Source organism: Dermacentor andersoni, chromosome 2 (genome assembly GCF_023375885.2).
Source record: "Dermacentor andersoni chromosome 2, qqDerAnde1_hic_scaffold, whole genome shotgun sequence".
Taxonomy (NCBI): Eukaryota; Metazoa; Arthropoda; class Arachnida; order Ixodida; family Ixodidae; genus Dermacentor; species Dermacentor andersoni.
This window is the reverse complement of record NC_092815.1, coordinates 163306442-163329118: the sequence shown is the minus strand read 5'-3', so window position 1 is coordinate 163329118 and position 22677 is coordinate 163306442. Positions and strand designations below refer to the sequence as shown.

At 44.8% G+C, this 22677-nt stretch overlaps 1 protein-coding gene across 1 annotated transcript; it reads right to left on the bottom strand.

Annotated features, from left to right (window-relative positions):
* Nucleotides 1-11770: 11770 nt before the first annotated feature.
* LOC126540512 ((3R)-3-hydroxyacyl-CoA dehydrogenase-like) lies at nt 11771-20768 on the bottom strand. Its single transcript, XM_050187325.3, has 3 exons — nt 20129-20768; nt 15102-15301; nt 11771-12231 (listed from the first exon to the last, which is right to left on the bottom strand). The coding sequence occupies exons 1-3, from the start codon at nt 20523-20525 to the stop codon at nt 11830-11832; spliced, it is 999 nt and encodes a 332-aa protein (XP_050043282.1). The 5' UTR covers nt 20526-20768; the 3' UTR covers nt 11771-11829.
* Nucleotides 20769-22677: the final 1909 nt, after the last annotated feature.

The following is a 22677-nucleotide window of genomic DNA, read 5'->3' as shown; positions in this document are numbered from 1 at the left end:
TTAAATCTACTTTGCATCTTGTGGTTACATAACAGCGACGATAATAGTGAGGAAAGTTGGCATACTACGGCTAGAAAGCTTTGCTTTTTTTTTAAGCAGCGCTGAAACACTTATTGAACATAGCAGGGAAAAGTTGCCGTTCTGTAGAAGAGACTCCTCTGATAATGTGAGCCAAATACGATGCACTGCATGCAGCAGGGAAATTTCAGCTTCGTGTCAAAAACAGTGAAATATGACTTGCTGTCGCTTCTACATTGTCATCATGCGGTGTCATGGCAAGCAGTTGGCCCCACTGAAGGCTATTTGCTGCTTTGGTGATCACGCGCAAAATCTAAGCAATACTATAATTGATCATTTGTAGTTAAAGGAGAAAAATCTTCGTCTGTTATCTCGAAAAGTAAGAGAAATTATTTCATCTTTGAACTGCCGATCCACACGCTGCATCTGCGTGTAGCCGCATCTGCTGCGCGTGGTGGCTGAGATTGGAGCGGCATTCTGCGTAGCATATATTCAACCGAGACCACCACGGGGGGTCACGACGAGTCCGCTCACCGCCGAGACTCTCATCCTTTGGGCGATGCTTCATTCCCTTGGCTTGTCCCATGTGTAGCTTCCACTGCGCTGGTGGAGAGAAAAAGATACATAAAACTGTCCGTCCCTGTGATAACAACGTGTAACTAAACTTCTGCTTGAAGTACTCTAAACAAATTGTGACAAGAGTTTCGGGAGGTGGCGCAGTTGTACCAAGCTTTCAAGGAGTGTTTTGATGGTTTTTTATCTTTATAGAACTTGACTAGTAGGAAAAATGCTTCCGCGCCGCTCTAAAGTAATTATACTCTTGGGACAAATATTGGTTTCAATCAGAATGTTTAGGCATCATTTGTTTTATTACAAAGTAATTGTGTAGAAAAAGATTGACGACACCTTCCACACCTATGATGTGTAAAATATGGTAGCGCTCGGTAGTTTCTTGCAGTATAACGCTATAATATGCATGCATGGGCTCACGCAGTTAGTTTCTATGAATGACAGCGTTGCCGGCACGTTTCTGGAGATTACGTTTGATTTCCTAAGGTAATCTCCGACAGCTATCACCGTTAGTTGGCACTGTGGAGTCTCTACGCCGTTTCTGCGCGATTGGTCACCTTGAAACATATATGTGGGCGTGCACACTTGATGTGGCCGGAGCTCCGACGACGAATCTTCATCACCGACGCTCTCACGGTAGCGTCAGATGTACCTATGGTGCTTATTAGCCGCCGAGGGGGGTGGGGGGTGGGGGGGGGGTGGGGGGGTTACGCTGTGCGGAAAAACTAGCCTCTCATTCTTGCTATATTTTTGCGTAGGCCTTCGAGCACGGACTTGTACTGGGAATTTACAGAGAAGCTGCCACTGCTTCTCTAAACTTAGAGGCACGAAAATACGAAACTATAACGCCGCACTTCCGTAGTTGACATTATTTGATAGTGGCAGATGGAATTGGGTATCACCTAAGTCATCCACGAATACCGAAGACGACGGCATCCTGTGAGTGTGCGCGTGCGTGCGTGCGTGTGCTTGCGTGCGTGCGTGCGTGCGTGCGTGCGTGTGTGTGTGTGCGTGCGTGCGTGCGTGCGTGTTTGTATGTGTGTCGAAACTTCGGCGAAGCTACCTTAAGGATCTCCTGCGTTCTACTGCAGCACCCTGACGGCAGCGGCAGTTGTATCGGTGGATATTTCCTGGCTTACTTCGTTGTAAACTGTGGGCACAAAACAACGTCGATAATTTCGCCCATGGGGACTTTTACTAATCTGTCACACTGGTAGGATTCCGCAGAATTCACGAAAGTTGTGTTTTAAGCTTTGTCTGATCAGAAAGCTCATTTCTCCCTAATGTTGTGTCACAGGCATTTTTTAATAGTAATAATACTGGCCATAGGGAGTTACCTTATATAATCAGTAAAACTATTTTGATGCAGTGTGCCTTCATATTTCGCACAACCTTTGCTTGACAGTGATTTCCCTTGTGTTTAGTAATGCGGTCCTCCAAACCAAACTTATCTGCGGGCGCTTCAACTATCTCTGTGATGCAGTCCAATGAACCGTCGGACTCAATCTCAATTTCGCTACCAGCTTCTACAAGCTCCCCCTGACACTTCTCATAGTACAGCTCAGCGCCACGACGCATGGGGGCTGCGATTTTCACCAAGCACCACCCCAGTCCCCGAAGGCGACCGTTCGGGGGCGTCAAAGGTCAAGGGTATCAGCTATGCTGGAGCGACAAGGGGAAGGCCCGGGCTCTAACACGTTATGACCGGCCGGCACGCGAGATCGATTGTAATAAACGCGTGCTCTTCTTCCCCGCTTTACCCAATCCCATCGGTGAGCTCTATTCCACAGGGCCCTTACGCACACGCTTTAGCCTATTTCCGCATCATAAATCATCCTCGTAGGTAGGCTCGCCCCGAGGAATATAAAACGGGAAGAGAGCCCCACCGTATGTAAGCGGGGGCGCCGCGCTTGATCGGCTCTGCGCCTCTGGGGACAAACCGTTTTTGCCCATGAGAAGCCGCTCCTGTTTCTTGCGTTACTCGGTGGGCACACTTCACTGCTAAGCCTGGCAACCCGGTTTGTCCTTCAAGGTTGTTTCTCTCTTGTGCCACCTACACTTTAGTTGCTCGGCCTTTAGCACGTTCGCTTTCCGCCGTGCCTGGCGCGATCTTCGGTTCTTGCACGTGATCACTTTAATGATCCGAGTGTGTGTGTGTTCTTTTCCCCCGGCGCGCACACAATTCCGTGCACCGCCTTTATGCCATGCCTTTACGTGGCTTTTGATTTTCTTCGCTGTTCAGCGGTCAGATTCCAAATGTACTTTACATACACTCCCAGTTGCAGGATATTCATACTTTACAGAAACTCGACTTTTTCCAAGAAATTTCAGGAACTTTTTCAGGAACTAAAGGAGGAGGAAGAAAGGCGGTGTCATTTATCACAGAGCCCAAAATTTCCGCCCCCACTTCCAGGTCACACATTAAAGTTTGCTTAGCCCTTTTGTCGTGTTTTCCAAGTATTATCTGATAACTTTGCGCATTTGTCGCTCATTCTCTCATACTTTTGCTTCCTAACCTGAGCTTGGGTGAAATGAAGTGCTTCTTTGCTTCTCGACGCATTTGACAAATGCTATCGCGAAGACATAATCTGATAATGAAGTGCTAATATGTATTTTAAGCAATCGCGAGAACTTCTAAGAAAATGGGTTGATGCTTTATGCTTAACTTGCAAATAGTAACAACGAATGACGCACGTCAGGAATTAAAATGCTCGTGCTTTCGAATTAGAGTTCACCTTCCAGTCCTCAAGTAGCAGGTGTTAAAACTACAGTACATTGCCCTCGTTAGTAGGTCACAAACAATTGCGTTTGTTGAACGGGGAGTCATTTCAGCTGAAATCGGGACCTTCCTATTGGCGGACATGTTATTTACAGTCTAAATTTATAGATTTTTATGGGCACACATAATGTTCAAAATACGTTTGTTGAAGAATTCCTACGTAGCATTGTTGCTTTAGCAAAACCTTCCTCTTCATAAACCTTGCCCGCGGTGTTATTATCGCCCCTTCTGAATTTTTACAACGAAGCTGTTAGTACGACTAGAAACAATACAAACTTTGTATGCCTGTTTTCACGGTTTTGTAAAGATTGTGTGTAAATGTTGCCGTGATATGCAGGCACAATTTGAAGTGTGTGCCTGCATATCATAACAAGTAAATATGTGGGATAATTAGGAATAATTAAATTTATCAAGCCCTAGTTTTCTACTTACAGGCAATAAATAAATTAGTTACAAAATTTCTAGCTGCCTCGGAGTTATATAGAAAATAAATAAATGCAGGAAATGGAAACTATTCAATAGGTGACGTGTACCGAAATTTCGAAGTGTTTAGATAAGCCACGTGCTTCTAAAATGATAATTAAATTATGGTATTCTGTAAGTTGGAGACGTGTAGCTTGCTTTCGTGGTCTCCTCTGTTAACTATGCGGGGCACTGTTGCTTATATTGCGGTAAAAAAAATGAAGCATGTGACGTACGATATTTAATCTGTGAAGGGAAATCTCACTAGCGTAAATGCAACAAATTTGCAGAGTCTTGCAACTGGAAGTGGCAATGCAGCGTTAAGTTTAGGTTTCGCACAGACAAATTCGGTAATTATAATCTTGAACCGTTTATAGAGGGTAACAAGATTTTAAAAAAGAACGCGGAAGAAAGTCGTTTTTTTTAGCGTGCATACGGTTATGATAATACTAAGGAAGACCACGCGCAACATTTTTATGAGAAAGATAAATTTTGCTAAAAGGAAACTTGTTTTAGACTGTGCCAAAGGTACTGTACTAAAGCTGGGCTTCCCCGCACGCAAGCCAATATATGCTCTCAATTCCATTCTTCAACAGCTTTTTGGGAATTTTGATGTTGTTTAAAATGAGCGCATGGAAATGTGCGTCGTTTCGAAGAAACACCGAGAAATAGAGGCGTTCAAATCGTCTTCCAGCTTGCATGAAAAGGAAAAAGAAAAGTTTTAGGTGAGCTGGTCTCACCTTTCGTCTTTGTTGCATATGCGCGCTCAACGAGCTCAGCTGATCTTCTGGCCTTTAAGGGTTATTTAGGAGAAAAGTAATGACGTGGTATAAATTGCACTGGAACGTATAGAAGTAAGCAAGCAATATAAATACTTACGTGTATACATATATGAAGAAAAGGCCTAATCAGGCGCCTCGCCAAGATAATTTAAAATGAAGGGGAAGTGGAATGCAGCAATATAATGAAGCGCAAAGCACTTTGCGGCTGCAATAAACACGACGTGCGAGAGTAATTCGTCAATTGATAAGGTTCCCCACCGTAAATTACTTCTTAAACTGTACAAAACAGGTATAAATGGCGACGTTCTAAAATGGATTGAAGATTATTTAACTAACCGCAAGCAGGCAGTTCGCGTTGATAGTTCCGAGTCTGGTTTTGTAGATGTATACTCGGGAGTACCACAGGGGTCCGTGTTAGGACCAACACTTTTTCTGCTTTACATCAATGACTTAGCAACCGCTTTAGATAGTTCTGCTAAGATAAAACTCTTTGCAGATGACTGCTTGATTTTTGCGCCGGTATCTCGTTTAGAGGATCAGATTAAGCTCAACCGAAACCTTCAGGCGTTTGGGAGTTGGTGTGACAAGTGGGAAATGCGAATTAATTTTGATAAGACCACATACACGCATATCACTACAAAAAAGAATATTGTTACTTTTCAGTACGATATTCAAGGCTACAATCTAGTTAATGTTCCTTGTTTCAAATATCTTGGTGTCTCTATTTCGCATGATTTAAAATGGCACAATCAAGTAGAAAGAGTGTGCTCTGCGGCACAGAAGAAATTGGGTTTCTTAAGGGCAAAACTGGGGAGGGCAACAAAAGATGTTAAACTGCTGGCTTACAAGTCTCTTATTCGACCATCCCTAGAATATGCGTTAGTAGCATGGGCGCCCCATCAAAAGGTATTGTGGGCCAAAATAGAGAAGGTGCAACGCCGGGCGGCGCGCTTTATTTGTTCGAAATATAGAAGGACAGACTCAGTTGCGGCGATGTTAATGTCTTGCGGTCTTGAATTATTGGAAGATAGGTGCAAGAAGCAGAGAGTAAAAACGTTATTTCAAATAATTCACGGCGAACTAAAAATTAATAAAGATTTGTATTTAAAACCTCCAGGCAGACTGAGCTCCCGCTTAAATCATAGTGAAGCTATTCAACCGTACTTGTCCCGAACCAATGCCTTTCGTTGTTCGTTCTTCCCAGAGTCAATAGAGCTGTGGAACAAGCTGCCTGCAGAAATTGTTCGCAGTTCTGATACTGCATTGTTTACAAATGCAATCAAGGTTCTTTACTAAAACTGTACAATATCCACGTGGTAAAGTGTTTTTCTTTCCTTTTTTCTCTTTTTCCTTTTTTTCTGTTTGTGTGCGTGCGGCAGCTGGTTGAACATTTGAATACATGTCTTATAGTCTGTATATCGTATCTTGTATTGTATCCGTAGGACACTGTAGTGCATGTGCATATTTCTTTTGTATCTGGCTGTCTTGTACGAACGTATATGTAACATCCCTCCCTGTTATGACCCTCAACTGAGGGTTGACAGTATTTCTAAATAAAATCTTATGGTAGTAGCCCCAGAACGTTCGCAAGTACAATGCCGTGCTTTAAATTATAAATGTTGCCGCGGTTTGAGAATAACCAGGTGTCGGTAGACCTACTGGCCCTCTGGGGCCCACGGATGAGTTAATGCAAGGTTTCATGGGCTGGGCTACTTTTGAAGTCAGAGAAGTGTTGACAAAATTTCTTTTTCAAGAAAGACTAAGGGACATGGATGAAAAAGAAATGGTTTGCTAAAGTGCACAAATATCTGTACCTCAAAAGCGTGGACATGGAATGCAGGAAGAGATCAAGTCAGTTTGCGACATCGTACAGGGTAATTGGAAGTTTCAGTGGAAAACCATGTGTCATAAAGAAGAAAGCGATATAAAAAGAGACCCTGAGGTTGTTGGAAAGGATGGAAACAATAATGTGCGATAGATATTTGCGAAATACGGCGAGAATATATCACGAGGCAAAATGCCCGAGCTGGCTGCCTGAGGGCAAATGAATACAGGAGCAAATATATTCGACACAAGACGAGGCATGCGCGCACTGCAAAAATAAATAAATAAATAAACGCGGAACAACTTGGCTCATCATATAGCAATCCCAAGGATATTGAGCCCACGGCAGCACCAGCTGTGTCCACCTTCCAGTAAAGTTGAGATTCGAAGAAGACGAAAAGATTAACTGGTCAGCAGACGAGATTAGTCAGAGAAGGTTAGAACAATGCTGGAAAAAAAATTGGTAAGAGGTTGATGCAACGTGAGTCATTGAAGCTTAGGGAATGGTGCAATACAGTGATGGAGGTTTTAAATATGAAAGTTAATATCGCGATCAGATAGACAGACGGCTAAATCGCAATAAGTGTGGTGAAAGATGAATAAATCGAGCAGGCTAATTAACTATTTGTCTTCCCTTGTTTCGAAGGGGTTGACAATCATCATCATCATCATCATCATCATCGGTGGTGGAATACGCCCTCAGTGCCGTGGAAAGTTTTCCGTGCAACATCCACGCTTCACCATTCCCTTCGCCTGTTGGTGACGGTGCGGGCGTTTGCCACTGCATCGCGTTAAAGGGACACTAAAGCGAAACAATAAATCAATTTAGACTAATGAAGCATTGTTTGAGAACCCTGCAGGCAGTCATCTTAAAAAAAAAATTGTTTGATTATTAGATGAGAAAATGAAGGTCCAAGTATCAGAATTTGAATTTCGCGCCGAAACCCCAGCGCCGGTACGTCAGCGTGACGTCAGGTATACCAATGTATGTTCCCCATTTGAGCCGCGTTGGCTGAATAAATGTTTCCGAAACTTGCCATGTTTAATATTTGGTTCCTTTAGAACACAATGTAGTCAATCTGCACCGCTATATATAATTAGTAGGCCCTAGAAGATGCCATCAAAATCCAAGACGTCAGAGCCCCCTGATGCAGGAACTTAAGTAGGCGTCGCCACCCGTATTTCGTTCTTGCGCTTTTTCTGGCTTACCAAACGTCTTATCGTCGTAAGAGTGGTGTCGACATATTGTCGGTGATGTAGTTGCGAATTGTTCGCTCTGGAAGCAGATTTTTGTTTACTACTTTTGCATTGAATTGATATGTGACCACATTCTACTGAGTTTCCACATTTCTATTTCCCAACGTAACGTTTTTACCTAACGAACATAGCTTTATATATATATATATATATATATATATATATATATATATATATATATATATATATACATATATATATTGTAAGGAAGATAACCAACGTGCCCACAGAGTCAGCAGCATCGGCAGCATCAAGCGCCCGGCAGAGGCTCGAGCTCGGGAACTACTCGGTGCATGCTAGAACCGGCGCTCGCTACGAACCCCAATAAATCTCCTTTATAATATATATACCACATAAAGATGTGTGCAAATGAGAGCAACTCACTGAGAGCAACCTTCTGTTTACCTTTAATACGATGGCTCCTACATTTTCAATTTTGCTTCGGAAGTCGTAAATCTTGCTCACTCTAGCCTTGCGACTTTCATAAGAAACCCTACCCCGTACTCTCTCTTATCAGGAAGGTCTCTGTAGCAGAGGATAAGCCCATTAGTCAGTGCTGTGGAGACAGCAGCAGTTCTAACCTCACTAATACCAATTGGCTATGCAATTGAGCCCTTGATAATTCCTCAACCAGCCCTGCTTAGCTACCTTTACTCTAGGCAGGCAACGTGGTGAGCGTTTCAAGATTTCAGTTCCAGGCCTCTCTGCATCAAGAAATGTTTAGCGAACTATGGTCCGTTACGGGTCTCACCTTCTACGTCTAGGGTATACTCCATACTTGCTTGGTACTGAGGACATACGCGTCGTGCTACTTTGAACGCAACTCAACGCGTGCACACCGCCACCGTGAGACAAAAAATGCAAACTTTCAAAGGTTTATGCGATTCAGAGCAACTCATTCATCGAAGACAAGACATCTTGGAATTTTCACACCCTCCTGAAATCACATGAGTCCCGACTAGGTCAAGTATTTGCTATATTTGAAAATTGTTCCCTTTATCTAATACGAGTTCTTGCTCATTTCCGGCGTGTCTTAATAAATTTTACTATGTCTGAGCGTCACTTTCCTGTATTCCTGCGCGTGCTACTGAATTGTCCGTCGACAGAGAATTGTGAAATGTTCGACTTTATCCCGTTGAACTGATTCGCTAGACACAAAGTGTGTAAAAAAATGACTCCATCCCCACCCTGCGATAGTGGCTCTCATGTGACGCTCTTGAAATCAGTCACTGCAACAGCTGAGGGGGGAGGGGGGGGGGGGCTTGCAATGCTTTATTAAGGCGAAAGCCTGTTGTGCGTCATACCCCCGACGGGCTTGAAAAAACGCGTCATCTGGTGCAATGGCACAAAACGGTCATCACCAGCAATGGCTCATACCCTCCTAAGGAAGCAAGAAATGCAATGGCTCAGCCCTCTCATAATGTAGAGGCTGCAAGCACGAGCAAAATGTAGAATACAGTTCATACATTCATCTGAATCATGCATACAACGTACAAAAACGTGGTGTCTAGTCGAGTTGCACACAAACAAAAACCACGTGACCGTTGCCCCTTAAGCCATGCCTCATACAGCCGTAGAGAGAGAGAAAATTTATTGGAAGGAAGGAATAGAGGTCGGTCTGAGCTAGTGCGCTCTAGCCTGTGAGCAATCAAAATATGCAACGGCTCGTACCCCTCTAAGGCTGAGCCTACATGCGCATAGTAAAGCGAAGCGAAGAGTGTACAAATTCATTGAAATCGCCTATACAACACACAGAACAACGTGCGCTTCAATTTCCGGATGAGGGGATGCAACGTAAAGTCGAAGACAAATCTCGTTGGCGCGAGTCTTATCCCGCTCTTCGAGCGCGCGGAGCCGCAGCTAAGCATTGAAAACGAGCTGAAGAAGGCGAAGTGCTACAGCAGCAATGGGACGATGCGAGACGGCGTATTAACAAGCGTGCAGCGGGATTTTTCCTTCACGCGTTTCATGAGTGAAACATGCTGCCGAACTTTTGCTTTAGAGTAATGGTAGTAATGGCAGTAATGGTAATTTTGACAGCATGCCACCGCTGGACATATCGAAATTTCTTTTTTTTTCCCTTGCCACTCCTCTCTCTGCGCTTCAAATAAATTATCCCTCTATCTCTTGCCTCTCCTCGTATTCACGCTGGTCCTCGGTAGTCAACTATGCAACGAGCTTAGTACTTCTGTGCTGCTACTACACTCAACAGCGTAATAAATTATGTCCAATTTCAACCAAATAAATGAAACCGAAATGTAAGAGAAGGCCAATATCATGACCTTTAGCAGACGTCATTGGCTAGTCGAGCATGTAGTGAGCAAGATCGTTTTGCAAAATGAAAAAAAAAAAAACTCAGTGCCCTTCAACTCTACGTAGAAGGATGACCAGCGAAGCTCTGTATGTGGACCTCTTAATGGCGAACTGCACCTCCGCCGCCGCCGGTCCGCAAGACATTTAACTATCTTCCGGATCGGCCCCCGTATGGGGAGTGCTTAAGGCCTACGTCACCTCCACCGTGCGTCGGCGCGGCATTGCGCTGCCCTCGGGATTTCTTTCTACACAAGGACACGATATTAAGGAAAGCAGCCCTTAAGAGCTTCGCAGTATAGGAAAAAAAAAGGACACTTCATGCTAGGCTGGTGAGCTCTTCCGCGTTTAATATTGCTGCCTAATAACAAGCAGAATTCTGCTCCTTGCCGAAATTGGTAGCTTCATCTATTTCCATAACCGGAAACGATTTCAATCGCATTGATGATGGCTTTGAGTAATAATGAATCATCTAGGCCTTTGGATAACTTTATTTGTATAATTTGCATATGTACTTGACTAATTATTACCTTGAGTTTTCATGAAATAAGTGCCTCTGTAGCAAAAACAATCGCTAAGAAATCAGGCTTTATCTATTACGTTTCTTACATTTCCAATTTTCAACGCATATTCTGATACACTCTGTTTACAATTTTTCACGCTATAATGCAAGTCTGTAGAAGCACAGGCTTGAGATAAGAGAACTCACAGAGGATGTTTGCGTGATAATCTTTCACAGGTCCGAGAAAACGGCTGACAAAGTTTACACGAATTACTTAGGCACACAAGCGCTAAAGTGATACTTTACTGCCCAAGAGGTTGCAAAGGTTCAGGTTTGTTTAACGATTGAGGATAGTGCGGTGGCAAGTGTCACACACCAAATGAATTGGGTTGCTGTCCACTCGAAAATAGCAGCAGCGGCCACCAGCGAAGGGAGGGGGAGGAGCGCCTCAATGATGTTCTTCTTGGTTACGAGGTGTCGTGCAACTATAGGGACAGTTCGTATGACTAACATGTATGATGTTTGTGGCAGTTTTCTGACTACTACTTGTTAGCTTACCAACTCGGAAGTTGCCCCCTAGAAGTTGTGTCCCATCTTTTTTACATAGTTGTAAAAGAATGCCCACCACGAGGTGAGACATGAGAAGGCAGTGAACGAGAAATAATGATGCAATGGAATCGTAATTAGCGCAAATGAAAGACAAGATCGACAAATAAATACTTGCACTCCGGTAAGTGCACATAGTTTAAGAATTCTCACCATATATTCGTATATCATGCCACACATGTGTTAAATGAAGCGTCACCGCCACTGGGGCCCCCTTCCAATTATATCAAAGTGAAAGTTTCTTTTCCAACCCTCCCACACTTCGCTTACCGGGGCTGCTGGTGCGATCTTGCTGAATATCGAAACACGAAAGGTAGCACTCAAATAATGACGTGGCTGTTCAGTTAGCGCGGGAAATCATTTCACGTTGTTTTCCTGTAGTTATCCTTATTTTATGCAAAGGAGCGTGAACCAATTCAAGCCATTTCGACCCGTTATTTGAATTGCTGCACAGTACTGAAGTGAAGATTCCAGTTTCCTTTTGCTGAACCAGAATAAAAAAAAACATTCAGCTTCTCGGCAAAAAAGGTATGTAAATTATAGACATAAGTCTTGTGCCAAGTCGTGGCCTGACAAGGTTGCTGTTTTCTGCTCGCGGAAGTTGTGATGCATATCTGATTGTAATGGTAAAGGGGACAAGTATGGAAATTGATGACACTGTTCTGTTAATATTCAAGGTGCACATTTAATTCATTCACGTGGCGTAGGTGCCGCCTTTATTAGACCATCGCACCTCCTGAGACTTCAACGGCGGAGCCGACCATGTACGAGCTTTCTGGCCCGCACAGGAACGCCACGACCTGAGCCACCTCTCGTGGTTGCGCAGGGCGACTGAGTGGGATGCTAGCGATAAGCTGCTGCTCCTCTTCCACAGTGAGGTTGTCGGAGAGGGGCGTCTTCGTGAAGCCGGGAAGGATGGCGTTGCAGCGGATGCCCGTGCCTGCAACATCTAGCGCCATTGACTTGGTCAGTCCCAAGATGCCGGACTTGGAGGCCACGTAACTAGCAATGCCCCTCATACCGCCCTTGGCCGCGAGGCTCGACACGTTGACCACGGATCCGTCTTTCACCCCCGCTGCCAGCATCAGGCGGATGCCTGCGCGGCTCATAAGGAATGTTCCCTGCAAGGAAAGTAAAGTTAATATCTCTTTAGAAGCAAGAAACCGTCAGTTAAGGTCGACAAATTTCTCTTTTGAGGGACATTTGATTGCGGCGGTTTGGTATGGTGTAGATTACTGACGGTTTCTTGTTTAGCAGGAAATACGCGACAATTTTTTCACGACGCTACTCTCGGGATAATCCAGAAGATAATGGACCTTTACCAGCACATTTGTACTACTGTATCGGCTTCATAAAGGCAACTGTATCTACTGTATCTGCCTTATAAAGGCAACCTGGGCCTCTGTCAAGCTGTCTACACAGCTTTTAGCCCAGATTACCATCTGGTGAACTAAGGGAATGAATGAATGAATTGATACTTTTATTATCACAACTGCAGCTTTTTTCTCGAGGAAGATGTTTTCTAGCATACAACCTTCGTGGCGAAAAAAAAAAGAAAGCATGGTGCCAATGCTTCAAAGCTGACCCTTATATGACTATATCTAATATCCGATCATGCACCGCTCGGAAGCTTTGAAGGGTTGATGCGATAAACAAGGCAATAAAGCCAACAATAGAAATTTTGGCTGAGCTATGCCACCATCGTGGCCCAGTACGGAACGCTCAGCGATATGTATTTATCAAAAGACACCCTAACCCTCCAGTCTGTGAATATTCGGAAAATAAATAAATAAATAAATAAATGAATAAATTCAAAACAAATCTTCTGCAAATAACTTCCCAATCGAAATGTCAGTGTTTCAGCAAAAGTAATACTTGAAAAGTGAGAATCGCTGCGCGAGTAGAAAAATACAACAAAAAAAAAAGCACGTACGAAGAACACGAGCCGTGACTTCAAACAATGTATTTTGGATACACTGAAACAGCTTCATAGAGGCCCGCAGAAGGAAAAAATCAGCAAGAAAGTAAGTGTTGTTTGGTTAGTTCCCTTATCAGCTCTAACGCAGTTTTTAGCGTTCGTGTTTGTTTCTCAATTATATGCTTGTGTATAGGTATAGGAAGTCGTCATGTCCCTGTGTGTTAACTTATTATTTCCTCTCATGTCGCGCTGTAATGATCCCTTATCAAGAACATCCAGTAAAGCGTCCCTAGTTCTTGGCTCAGCTGGCGAAACGGCGTGTAGACTTCGCACACGTGGAATAAACATTTTTTTCGTGTGCGCATTACATTTTAAGCCACAAATGTCCGCTAAGCCGTAAGCGATGACGAAAGCGAAGAAATCGTTGACTAGCGAAGAAATGACTATCGTCGGAGCGATACGTCACGACGAGCCGCAAGAAAAGCATCCGGCAAAATGTCTCCAAAACTTATACTTTGTACTGTTCGTCGTTTTCTGAATGGCTTCACCTACTGTAGATAGGTTAGCTAAAAGTGCTAGCGACGCCACTTTTATGAGCCGCGAGATTGTATAGAGTAGCATTTCCCAATGTCGACTTCGGTTCTCAGGGATTGCAGGCGGTTAGCGTGCAATAATGCAGGTTTGGCCGATTTATTATTATGCCTACTTTCAGAACCCAAACACGCTGTAGATTTTTTTTTGTCCCCGTAAGTACAAATAAGCGCGCATGTTACAATTTAAATGTTGCATGTTTAGAGTGATATTTAGAAACAACCGCAAGAAACAATGCAATTTCTAGTAACAGGTTCATGAAACAGTTAATGCCCTAGGGCTCTATAACGTAAACTAATTCCAATATGTTTGCATTACAATCTCCAGACGTCAAATTTGCGTAACCACCGACGTAAACATTGGGCCGTGACCCGCAGGGTTGTCTCAACGGACCAATAAAACGCTCTCCTCTTTTATACAAGGTCACTTTTGTTTGCTTTGAAAACGAATAACATTGCCTACACTGAGAGGCTTGTCATATGTAATTGGCTGAGAAGAGGTGGGGAGAACGCTCAAGTGGAGAGGAATTCGATGGGCCCGAGCCAATGCACTGAAATTCGATAACCGGATGAAGAGGGTGTGGGCGTCTGTGATTGGTCCGCTTTCCCTTACTTATGTTGCGGTGGCTGGTCGAAAATCGCGATGGTAGGCAGCGGAAGGTAAAGAATGCCTCTAAAACGGATCCTCAGCAAAGAACAGTTGGCAGAACGAGATTGTAAACATGCTGAAAGTGCTCGAAAACGTTACACAGCCCCACAAAGTTTTATTGCATGCAAATAAATCCATGCTCTCCGGCAGGTGCGAGTAGCCATTGCCTGAGGCACCGGTGGCAGCCACCGTTTATTCCTTAGGGAACGAGGCAGCCTGCGCCTATTCAAAAGAAAACTCAATTTTGTTCGGCATATTATTGCATCTTAACGAATACACGTCACTTTGACGTGGTGAGTTCTCGCGGTTTTGCGACGTCGCGTGAGAGGCAGGTGAAGTGGGTGCCGGCCGAAAACGTTTTACCAATAATCAAGGCCTAATGGCGAAAAATCGTCGAATCAGAAATAACATTTTTCTTTTGTTCTTTCCAGTCATGCATAATCAATGTATTCACCTCATATCAGATGGGGGAGCTATCGCGGTTTTCGTGGCGTCGCGTGATTGACGGGTGAAGTGGAAGCGGTTCGAAAAGTTTTTGACCAATGGCGGATGGCTGATTGCAGAATTAGAACAGAAACGTTTGGAATAGCTTTACGTTGTAGCGCCCCTAGAACGGATCGTAGGCACGGGCAGCGGTCAGTTACGACAGAAGACAAATTACAAGCCCGAATGTGACAGCCAACAGTAAACAGCTCTTACGTACAAACATGTGTATTTTCCGCGCCTAATGTTCTGCATGTATACGACCTGACCAATGCAAGAATCTCGACCGTGATGCACCCACGCCGGTGTCCCACTTCACATGTAGCAAATGTGTCTATCCTTGAGCCTCACCTTGAGATTCGTTTTCATTATGCGATCAAAGTCCTCTTCGCTAGCGTCAGCAATTGAAGCGAAGCGAGCGCCGGTGCCGGCGTTATTGACGACTATGCTGACCGGCGTGTCACCACTGAACCCTTGCATTTCCTCAAACAGCTTCTCGACGGACGTCGATTCACCCACGTCGACTTGCACTGCGCGGTGGTCCTTGTCACCTGCGATGAAGTGCGCGTAATGCATCGCGCGAAACTGTCGTACTCTATTGGCTTAAACAAAAGTCGTTATGAGAACAGCAGAGCAAATTATACACGACTTGCATTTGGAAAAAATGAAACGCACCAACCGTTCTCCACCAAAAATGCTTCAATACCTTCAGAAAAGTACAGGTAAAGCGTGCTGAAACAGGCGTCAGTAAATGTTAACACAGCTAAGTACTTGGTTGTTGCCTCTAGTTTCTTACTTATATTGTATCGAGCATGTTCAAAGTATTTCGCTGAGGGCGGGCACAATCCCAATGAAAAGGAATTTCAACGCTGTACCAATTACAGTAAAGAAAATATGTTCTGAATACTTAGTCAACTGACACTGGACTACGCTTGTACTACTTCGGACTCTTTTACACAAATTGTACGGAAGTATCTGCAATCCGTTCAAAACCGAGTCGTTTCTTTCGTGACTAGAAATTACTTGAAACCGCGCACCATTATTGTAATAAAGCGTCGCCCCAAACAAACCAAGCTATCAACGCGCCGTGAACAATTTCGTCTCGTATTTTACAGCGTAGTTGTACACCTCTACCCTCCAATACATTTGTCATGTCCGTGGCCAAAAATAACCTATTTCGTGGGCCGATGCCGGAATTTGTGCAATACCGGGCAGACCCACGGATCAGGTCAAGCAGACTTCAAGCGCTCCGCCGCTAGTAAGTCATAAAGAAATAAAAAAAATATGTCCATGTGTCTTTTCTGTTTGGGCGTCAAGAATGACAAAGATAAGCGTGGGCAGATCCCGGAGATTGTGCAATATCTGGCCGACCCGTGATGGAGGGGAACCAGGCGTCAAGCATTCGACCCTTAATAACAATAATAGTAAATAAATATAAAGGAAATAGCTCAATGAAGATGCATAGTTCCAAGTCAATGGGTAAACTGGAATGCTTTGTGAACAGCACATGGACTCATGATGAGGAGCCATTGCCGTATACGCAAAGGAAAGAAGATGTATGTACGACCACACACCCTTGACTCGCAAGAATAAAATGCCGCCGATTTTGGGGATGCGTGTGCCATACAAACGAAAGACTTAATTCTGATATACACTGTGTATTTACCTGCAGGCCAACCCAAGCGTGATATCGAGATTTTCGTGACCAGGCACTTTGCATGGTTTAGCCGCGTTGAAAATACTCCTGTGATCATCGTAGGATAGTTGAATCGAAACATTTCAAAACTAGACAAGCAATGGATCACTCAGTTTGTGCTAGAAGAGTTTGGTTTGAAGTATCACACCAATCCAAGTCACTCAACTACTGTACAATGTTCCTGTATATATTTAAATTTGGCCAAGATTCAGTATAAGGTTGTAACAGAACCAAGCAGTGTATATCACAGTAACCAGAAAGCTATGGCCCCTAACATTACCAACTGACGAAAATAAATGCATGTAACCTTCTCTAGCCCTTTCTGGTGTACTACAGCTTCGCTGGTCTTTCACCTTTACAGAGTGGAATGGCTCCCTAACTTTTTAAACCCGCAACATTCTTAATCTTAGTCGTTGATCGAAATGGGTAACTGCAGCAACCGACGTACGCTACAAAACCTCGCGGTCACCCTTTAAAGACAAGAGAAATTTTCGCACGCGTTCTTTAGCCGTGAAATCGGATCGTAGAAGAGGTGACTCAAGTTTATATATCTTAGGAATATCATTAAGGCATATCTGGCTGTATGACCTTATGCATAGGGCGTAAGAAAATGGGTATGCACTCAAATAACATTGTGCCCCGAGATATTATAGCTGGGCAGCCATAAACGTCGAAGTATTTGCCTTAGCTATTTTCATCCAAAAGCTTCATTCGGGCCAGGACTCCTAAATAAATCACGTATGAAAACTATGAGATATCAGATATCACTGGCGAGTAAGCTTCATGTAGAGCGTCTAGCGCGAGGCAACGCACACCACATGTCGTATGCATGCAATCTGATTAGGAGAACTCACGCAGATGACATTGACACAGTTTTCGTTCACAAAATAGCAAAAACGACATATCGCGAAATCACGGTGCAGTGGTTGCATGTAAGCTTACTTAGAAAAACTTTTTTCATCCCCCCCCTCCCCATTCTCATTACAGCTGTCGCACTTAGTGTAACTTACTGCAGACCGTTTTAAACAGTCTTAGATGGTGCCGTGGTGCTGAACCCATAGAGTTTGGTGCAATAATTACTTGAGGGAACTGTGACGCTATTCTCTACTGCCACGGCAAACGAAGCTGGTTCAGCCAACATGAAAATGATGCTTAGTACATGAACTTGCCTATAACTCCAGCTTTCTGGCTTTTAAACGGCTTCGCGACTTTGGAAAATTATCATATCCAAGAAATACCTGCAATACAAATATACATATTGTATACTTTATGAAAACTGACCGACGGAAAGATTCGAACACAGAACTTGTAGCGCAGAAGGCCTAGATTGAAATCATTATGCCACAGGCGCATAAGAAGCGGAACCGTTCCAATTATCAACGGATGTGCAGAGTCTGATTTTCTTCTTCGTTTAAATAAAGTGTACATTGTTTTGAAATTTAGGCCAATGAAGGCAGACCAAGCGCAATAATCAAAGCCACAAGGACGTTTGAAACCACAACCACAAACATACTTACATTATTGTGCAACGCTTTTTTCACTCACTGCGGCTGCAAACTAAGCGATCGTAAAGTCTCAGCACTCTTAAACGTTGAAACATGATGCACTTAATCTATTTTCAAAAAATAAAAGAACATTTTAAAATTTGACTAGCTTCCATGTTTTTATTTAACGACTTAAGCATGGAGGCATCGACATTTCGCGAGCAGGTGGCCATCTTGTGCGTCGCTGCGACGGAACTCGCGCTGTCGCAGACGCATGTGAAAGCTGTCAGAGGAAATCGCTCTGCGAGGTGCGCGGCAAAGCGATTTTTCTTGCCGCAATCGTGCCGTGTGAAACAGGCTTAAGACGGTCACCGTAGTGCCTTGAAAATCCCTGCCGTACGCCGCATGTTCAAGCAAGGACTGCGTGAGATGTTGAAAAAGAAATAATTTGTAATAGAGTTTTTTGTTTGTTAACCGAGCTCAATAATGAAGGACATCAGCCTTTACCTGTCATTTGCCAATATGACTAGACGTAACAAAACTGTTACGAACTAACTTTTAACTAAATGCAATAGCGGGCATATTGTAATTGTTGTATTTGAAGACACCAATACTCAGAGCAGATCACTTAGCTGGAAACGTTCTTGACGACGATCCCGATAAACATGCACTAAACTGTTGCATGATATGCATTGCTGTTCCAGTTAATACTGTTTGAATTAGTGTAATTTGAATTTCGCTGCATATCGCACGCACTTATCAATCCTGGCGCGTGGCAGAAGTTTCTAGTAAAATCTTATTCTTTGAGCTAAGGCTTACTTACATTGTGTCGAGTAACAAACCATCCCCAAATTCTCCAAACAGGCACGTACAAGATTCTTAGTTAAAAAATTTAATACTAATGACCGTACTGTAGGGCATGATTTGCTGTCAGCTGCTGCTGTAAACATTTGTAAATAATGATCGTCATTTCGCCTGAAATACCCTCTTTTTACTACTCATACAAAGTCGTTGTATGCGGTGTCGTCGTGTGTTCTACATCTGACGGCGGCACGCACGAATCCTAGAAAATGTACAGTCACGGTCAAAATACGCAGCCCACGCTCCGGGCGCAGCAGCGGCTGCGCGGCCACACCGCGGCGCTGCTGTCTCTATCGGGTGCCTGCTTTGAGGGCACACCGAATGACGAAACACTTCGCCCTCACTCTCAAGCGGCTGTGTCACCCGCTTGATAAATTTCAAGTGCGACGCTCAGCTGTTTCGCATAGGAGTGCATAGGAGGGCGCTTCCATTTTGCTTCGTTTGCCGCGCTACCGTAGTTGTTGGAATGGCGGTGGCGGACGGCTTCCGGGCGTGGCTGGCAGGTTCGGACGGTTTCTGCAATGTGAGCCTAATAACGCTAGCGCCTTAAACGAGCGTGGTACATTAGACAGCACGGACTTTGGCACCAACAAAGTGGTGGCTGTTTTACTCATATGCGCCAGTGCCTTGCCATGGCGTCTTTCGTCGAGAGCTTGCATGCACGTGCGCCGTCCGTTCAAGCGCCGGGCACGGGCGCGAGGCGCACGTAAAAGCGAAGCGTGAACCCCACTCAGACACTGCTAGGTATACGTGCCGTGCGCTTAGCTGAACGTCCGAACGTGCGCCTGCCGGAGCCTGACCGTGTATGCAAGGGAAGCGAGCAGGCGATGGTGCGGGAAGGAAGGCCAGCGCGCACACACGAACCCTCCTTCGAACTGACCGGACGTCAGCTACAAAACGACCGAATGCCGCACTTGAAATGTGTCAAGCGTGACTTGGCTGAACGAGAGTGAGGGCGAAGATAGGCGTCACTCGGTGCACCCTCGCAACGAGTGCCCAATGGAGATAGCAGCGCCGCGGGGAGACATCGCAGCCGCTCCTGCGCCCAGAGCCGTGGGCCGCGTGTTTTTGACCACGACTGTACCACATTCACACCCTGCATCACATAACATAACGTCGACCATTCTGCGACACTCGCACAGCAAGTAATCTAACCGCGAGCGCGTTTTACGTTGCGGCTACAGCACGCGTGATAATACACAATATAGCTGCTCTGTCTCTCAGCAAATCATCGCGCGATAATGTGCTACGTGCCTCTTGTGCGAGGCTTTCATACACAGGTAAACTTCACCAAAAGGCTTCAGAACAAAGCAAAGTAGAGGTGTGGCAATACGAACCAGGCAGGGAGTTCGAGACCTTTTGAGCCGCTTCGAAATTGATGTCGGCTACGACGACGCGGGCACCTCTCTCGGCGAGCACATGGCAGATAGCTTCACCGATGCCGCTGCCTCCTCCGGTGACCACTGCAAGGCGCCCACTGAATTCTCTCTCGGCGGACATGCTCGCGCGTTCGTCTCTAGACAGCGTCTGCCCCAACTGCAGTGACCACGATGCAAGGGCCCTCGTCTTGCCTGCTGCCTCCTTGTCGCTATATTCTCTGCCACTGCACCGCTGCGTATCGCCCTGATAAGCCATCTCACTTGTTTTTCCATACTTGAGCTTGTTTGGGCTGGCTGCTAAGAAGTAGCTGTCTTCTTTATAGTTTTTTTTTGTCGTACGCCGGCTCATTTCCATACCAACTGCTGTGTCGCCACCGTAGGCCCTTTCTCTCGAAGTCGCTTTTTGGCTGCGTCATTCCTTTCAATTGTTGCGAAAGAAAGGCTCACAAAACGGACCAGGATCAGAAAGCCAGTTTTTTCTTTTGTTTCACATCGGCGGCCGATTGTTTGAAAGGAACTTACGATGAGCTGTCGCGTTCTTTCCGCCCTGCTGTGGCGGCCTTAGTTTGCAGCCAAGAGCTGCAGCAAAAGTGGCTGATAAAATTTACGATGACGGGACGGTCACACTTGAGTGGAAAGAATCTCTCTACGTGCTCCGTGCCTCCCTCCTTGCTATAACAGCTGTTTGTGAACTAACCGAGGTGGTGACGGCGCAAAAGACCACAAACTGGTTTCTTACGTCAGCTGCCAATTAAGAAACCGGCTGTTCTTTCGTGGGGGAGAAAACCTATGGTCAGACAATTTAGCACAACGATGACGTCAAGGACGACGAGAAAGATGGCGGTGTTTCGTCGTTGTTGTTGAATATAACAACGACGACAAGCCTTATGTCGTACACAATACACAGCAGCAAAAATTAAAGATGAATTTTATTAACCTCTCTTTCATAAGATGCCGACTAGCCTACCAAAAATGCCCCGAATATTAATTTTATCGTTTTTTTTTTCATAGGGCACTTAGAAACGTTCAACACGCCCAAAGAAATTTATGCTAAAGTTACGTGCGCAATACAGGCTCTGCGATCCCATGCGGAAGCAATACGCAAGAATGATGCTATGTTACGATCCGTGGATGCGCGCTGGCGTATTTATCGAGGCCTAGAACAGCAAGAACCCACTGGTGCCTAGCAATTGTGACTACGCGAACCAACTGTCCGTCATTTATGTTTCTGTGCTGGGATCGCCTCAATACTTTGCTGTCAAGACCCAGTAAACTCAAACTAAACAACTCCGACGTATCTGTCTAGACGCACTTGCAGAGACGGTTTACTTGTAGAGGAAGGTCAATACATTTCAATGGCGCACTTCCGAAGCATCGTGAGCAAAGCCGGCAGCGTCAGTATAAGCATGCTTAATAACATCGCCGATTCCTCTACTGCGTGCTGATTGACCTACTTCGTGGTCGAGACTTTGCATGTTACGTCGGCAGTGACAAGTTAAGGAATCTGTCTCAAGATTTGTTAAGCTTTCGCTGAACGTTTACTGGCGCCAAGACGAGTGCACCGTGATATGCCTAGTTTATTATGCACCTTTCATCAGGACACGCTTGAAGACACTAAGTGCGCATTAAAGTCATCAGTCATCTGCCGAGCAAATTCAAGACAGAAAGGAGGAGCTTGGGCATGAAAGTTGTGTGCATGGATGTGTGCATCACAAAGTATTTCCAAAATCAAGAATGGGGCTGACAGACGGAGTAGCACACAGTGGTATCAAGGTTAAAAACAAGGATAAGGTGCCTCAGAAAGGCTGACCAATGTTTCGATAGGAAGAGCTACCTTCTTCAAAGACGGCTTTTTCATTCTGGGTAGGTAAGCTTTAGCGGGTTAGTAGAGTGACATCACCTGCAGTCGTGGTTGGTGGCCACTGGCTGTAAAGGGAGAGACTGAACAGAAAATAAGCTCCGTCGCCTGACCTCTCTAGGCCTGGTTTATAAGACGAAGGGACAAGAGCGGGAGGGTGGGAGGGCAGCAAAAGATTAAACAAATAAAGCAAGAAAAAGAAAAGCATAAGAGGGTGGAGGCAAAAGGAAGGAAAAGGCCTTAACGAGTTGTCCAGGCTTATCGTTGAAGCATATCACATCGCCACCTTTATTGGGTTTTGTATCAGCAAACCATCCATCTCATTATCACGAAAAGAGGTGGAATATATGCGCTTGGCATGATTCTTTAACACAGATTTCCCATTCTGCCGTGAGAGACGCTGTCAGGTTGCCCGGAGCACATGTCAAGGTCCGTCTAAATCGGTCGCGAAACTTGAAACGAAAAGTGTGCGATAACCTATCCTCAAGGATATCAATTAGTGGTGAACGGTTGAAGCGCAACTAGGGGAGGAGGGGGACAAACTCAAACTGGAAAACCTATGCGCAAAATAATGCTCTAAAATTTTAAATTAAGTTAAATTAAATTATGGAGTTTTACGTGCCAAAACCACTTTCTGATTATGAGGCAC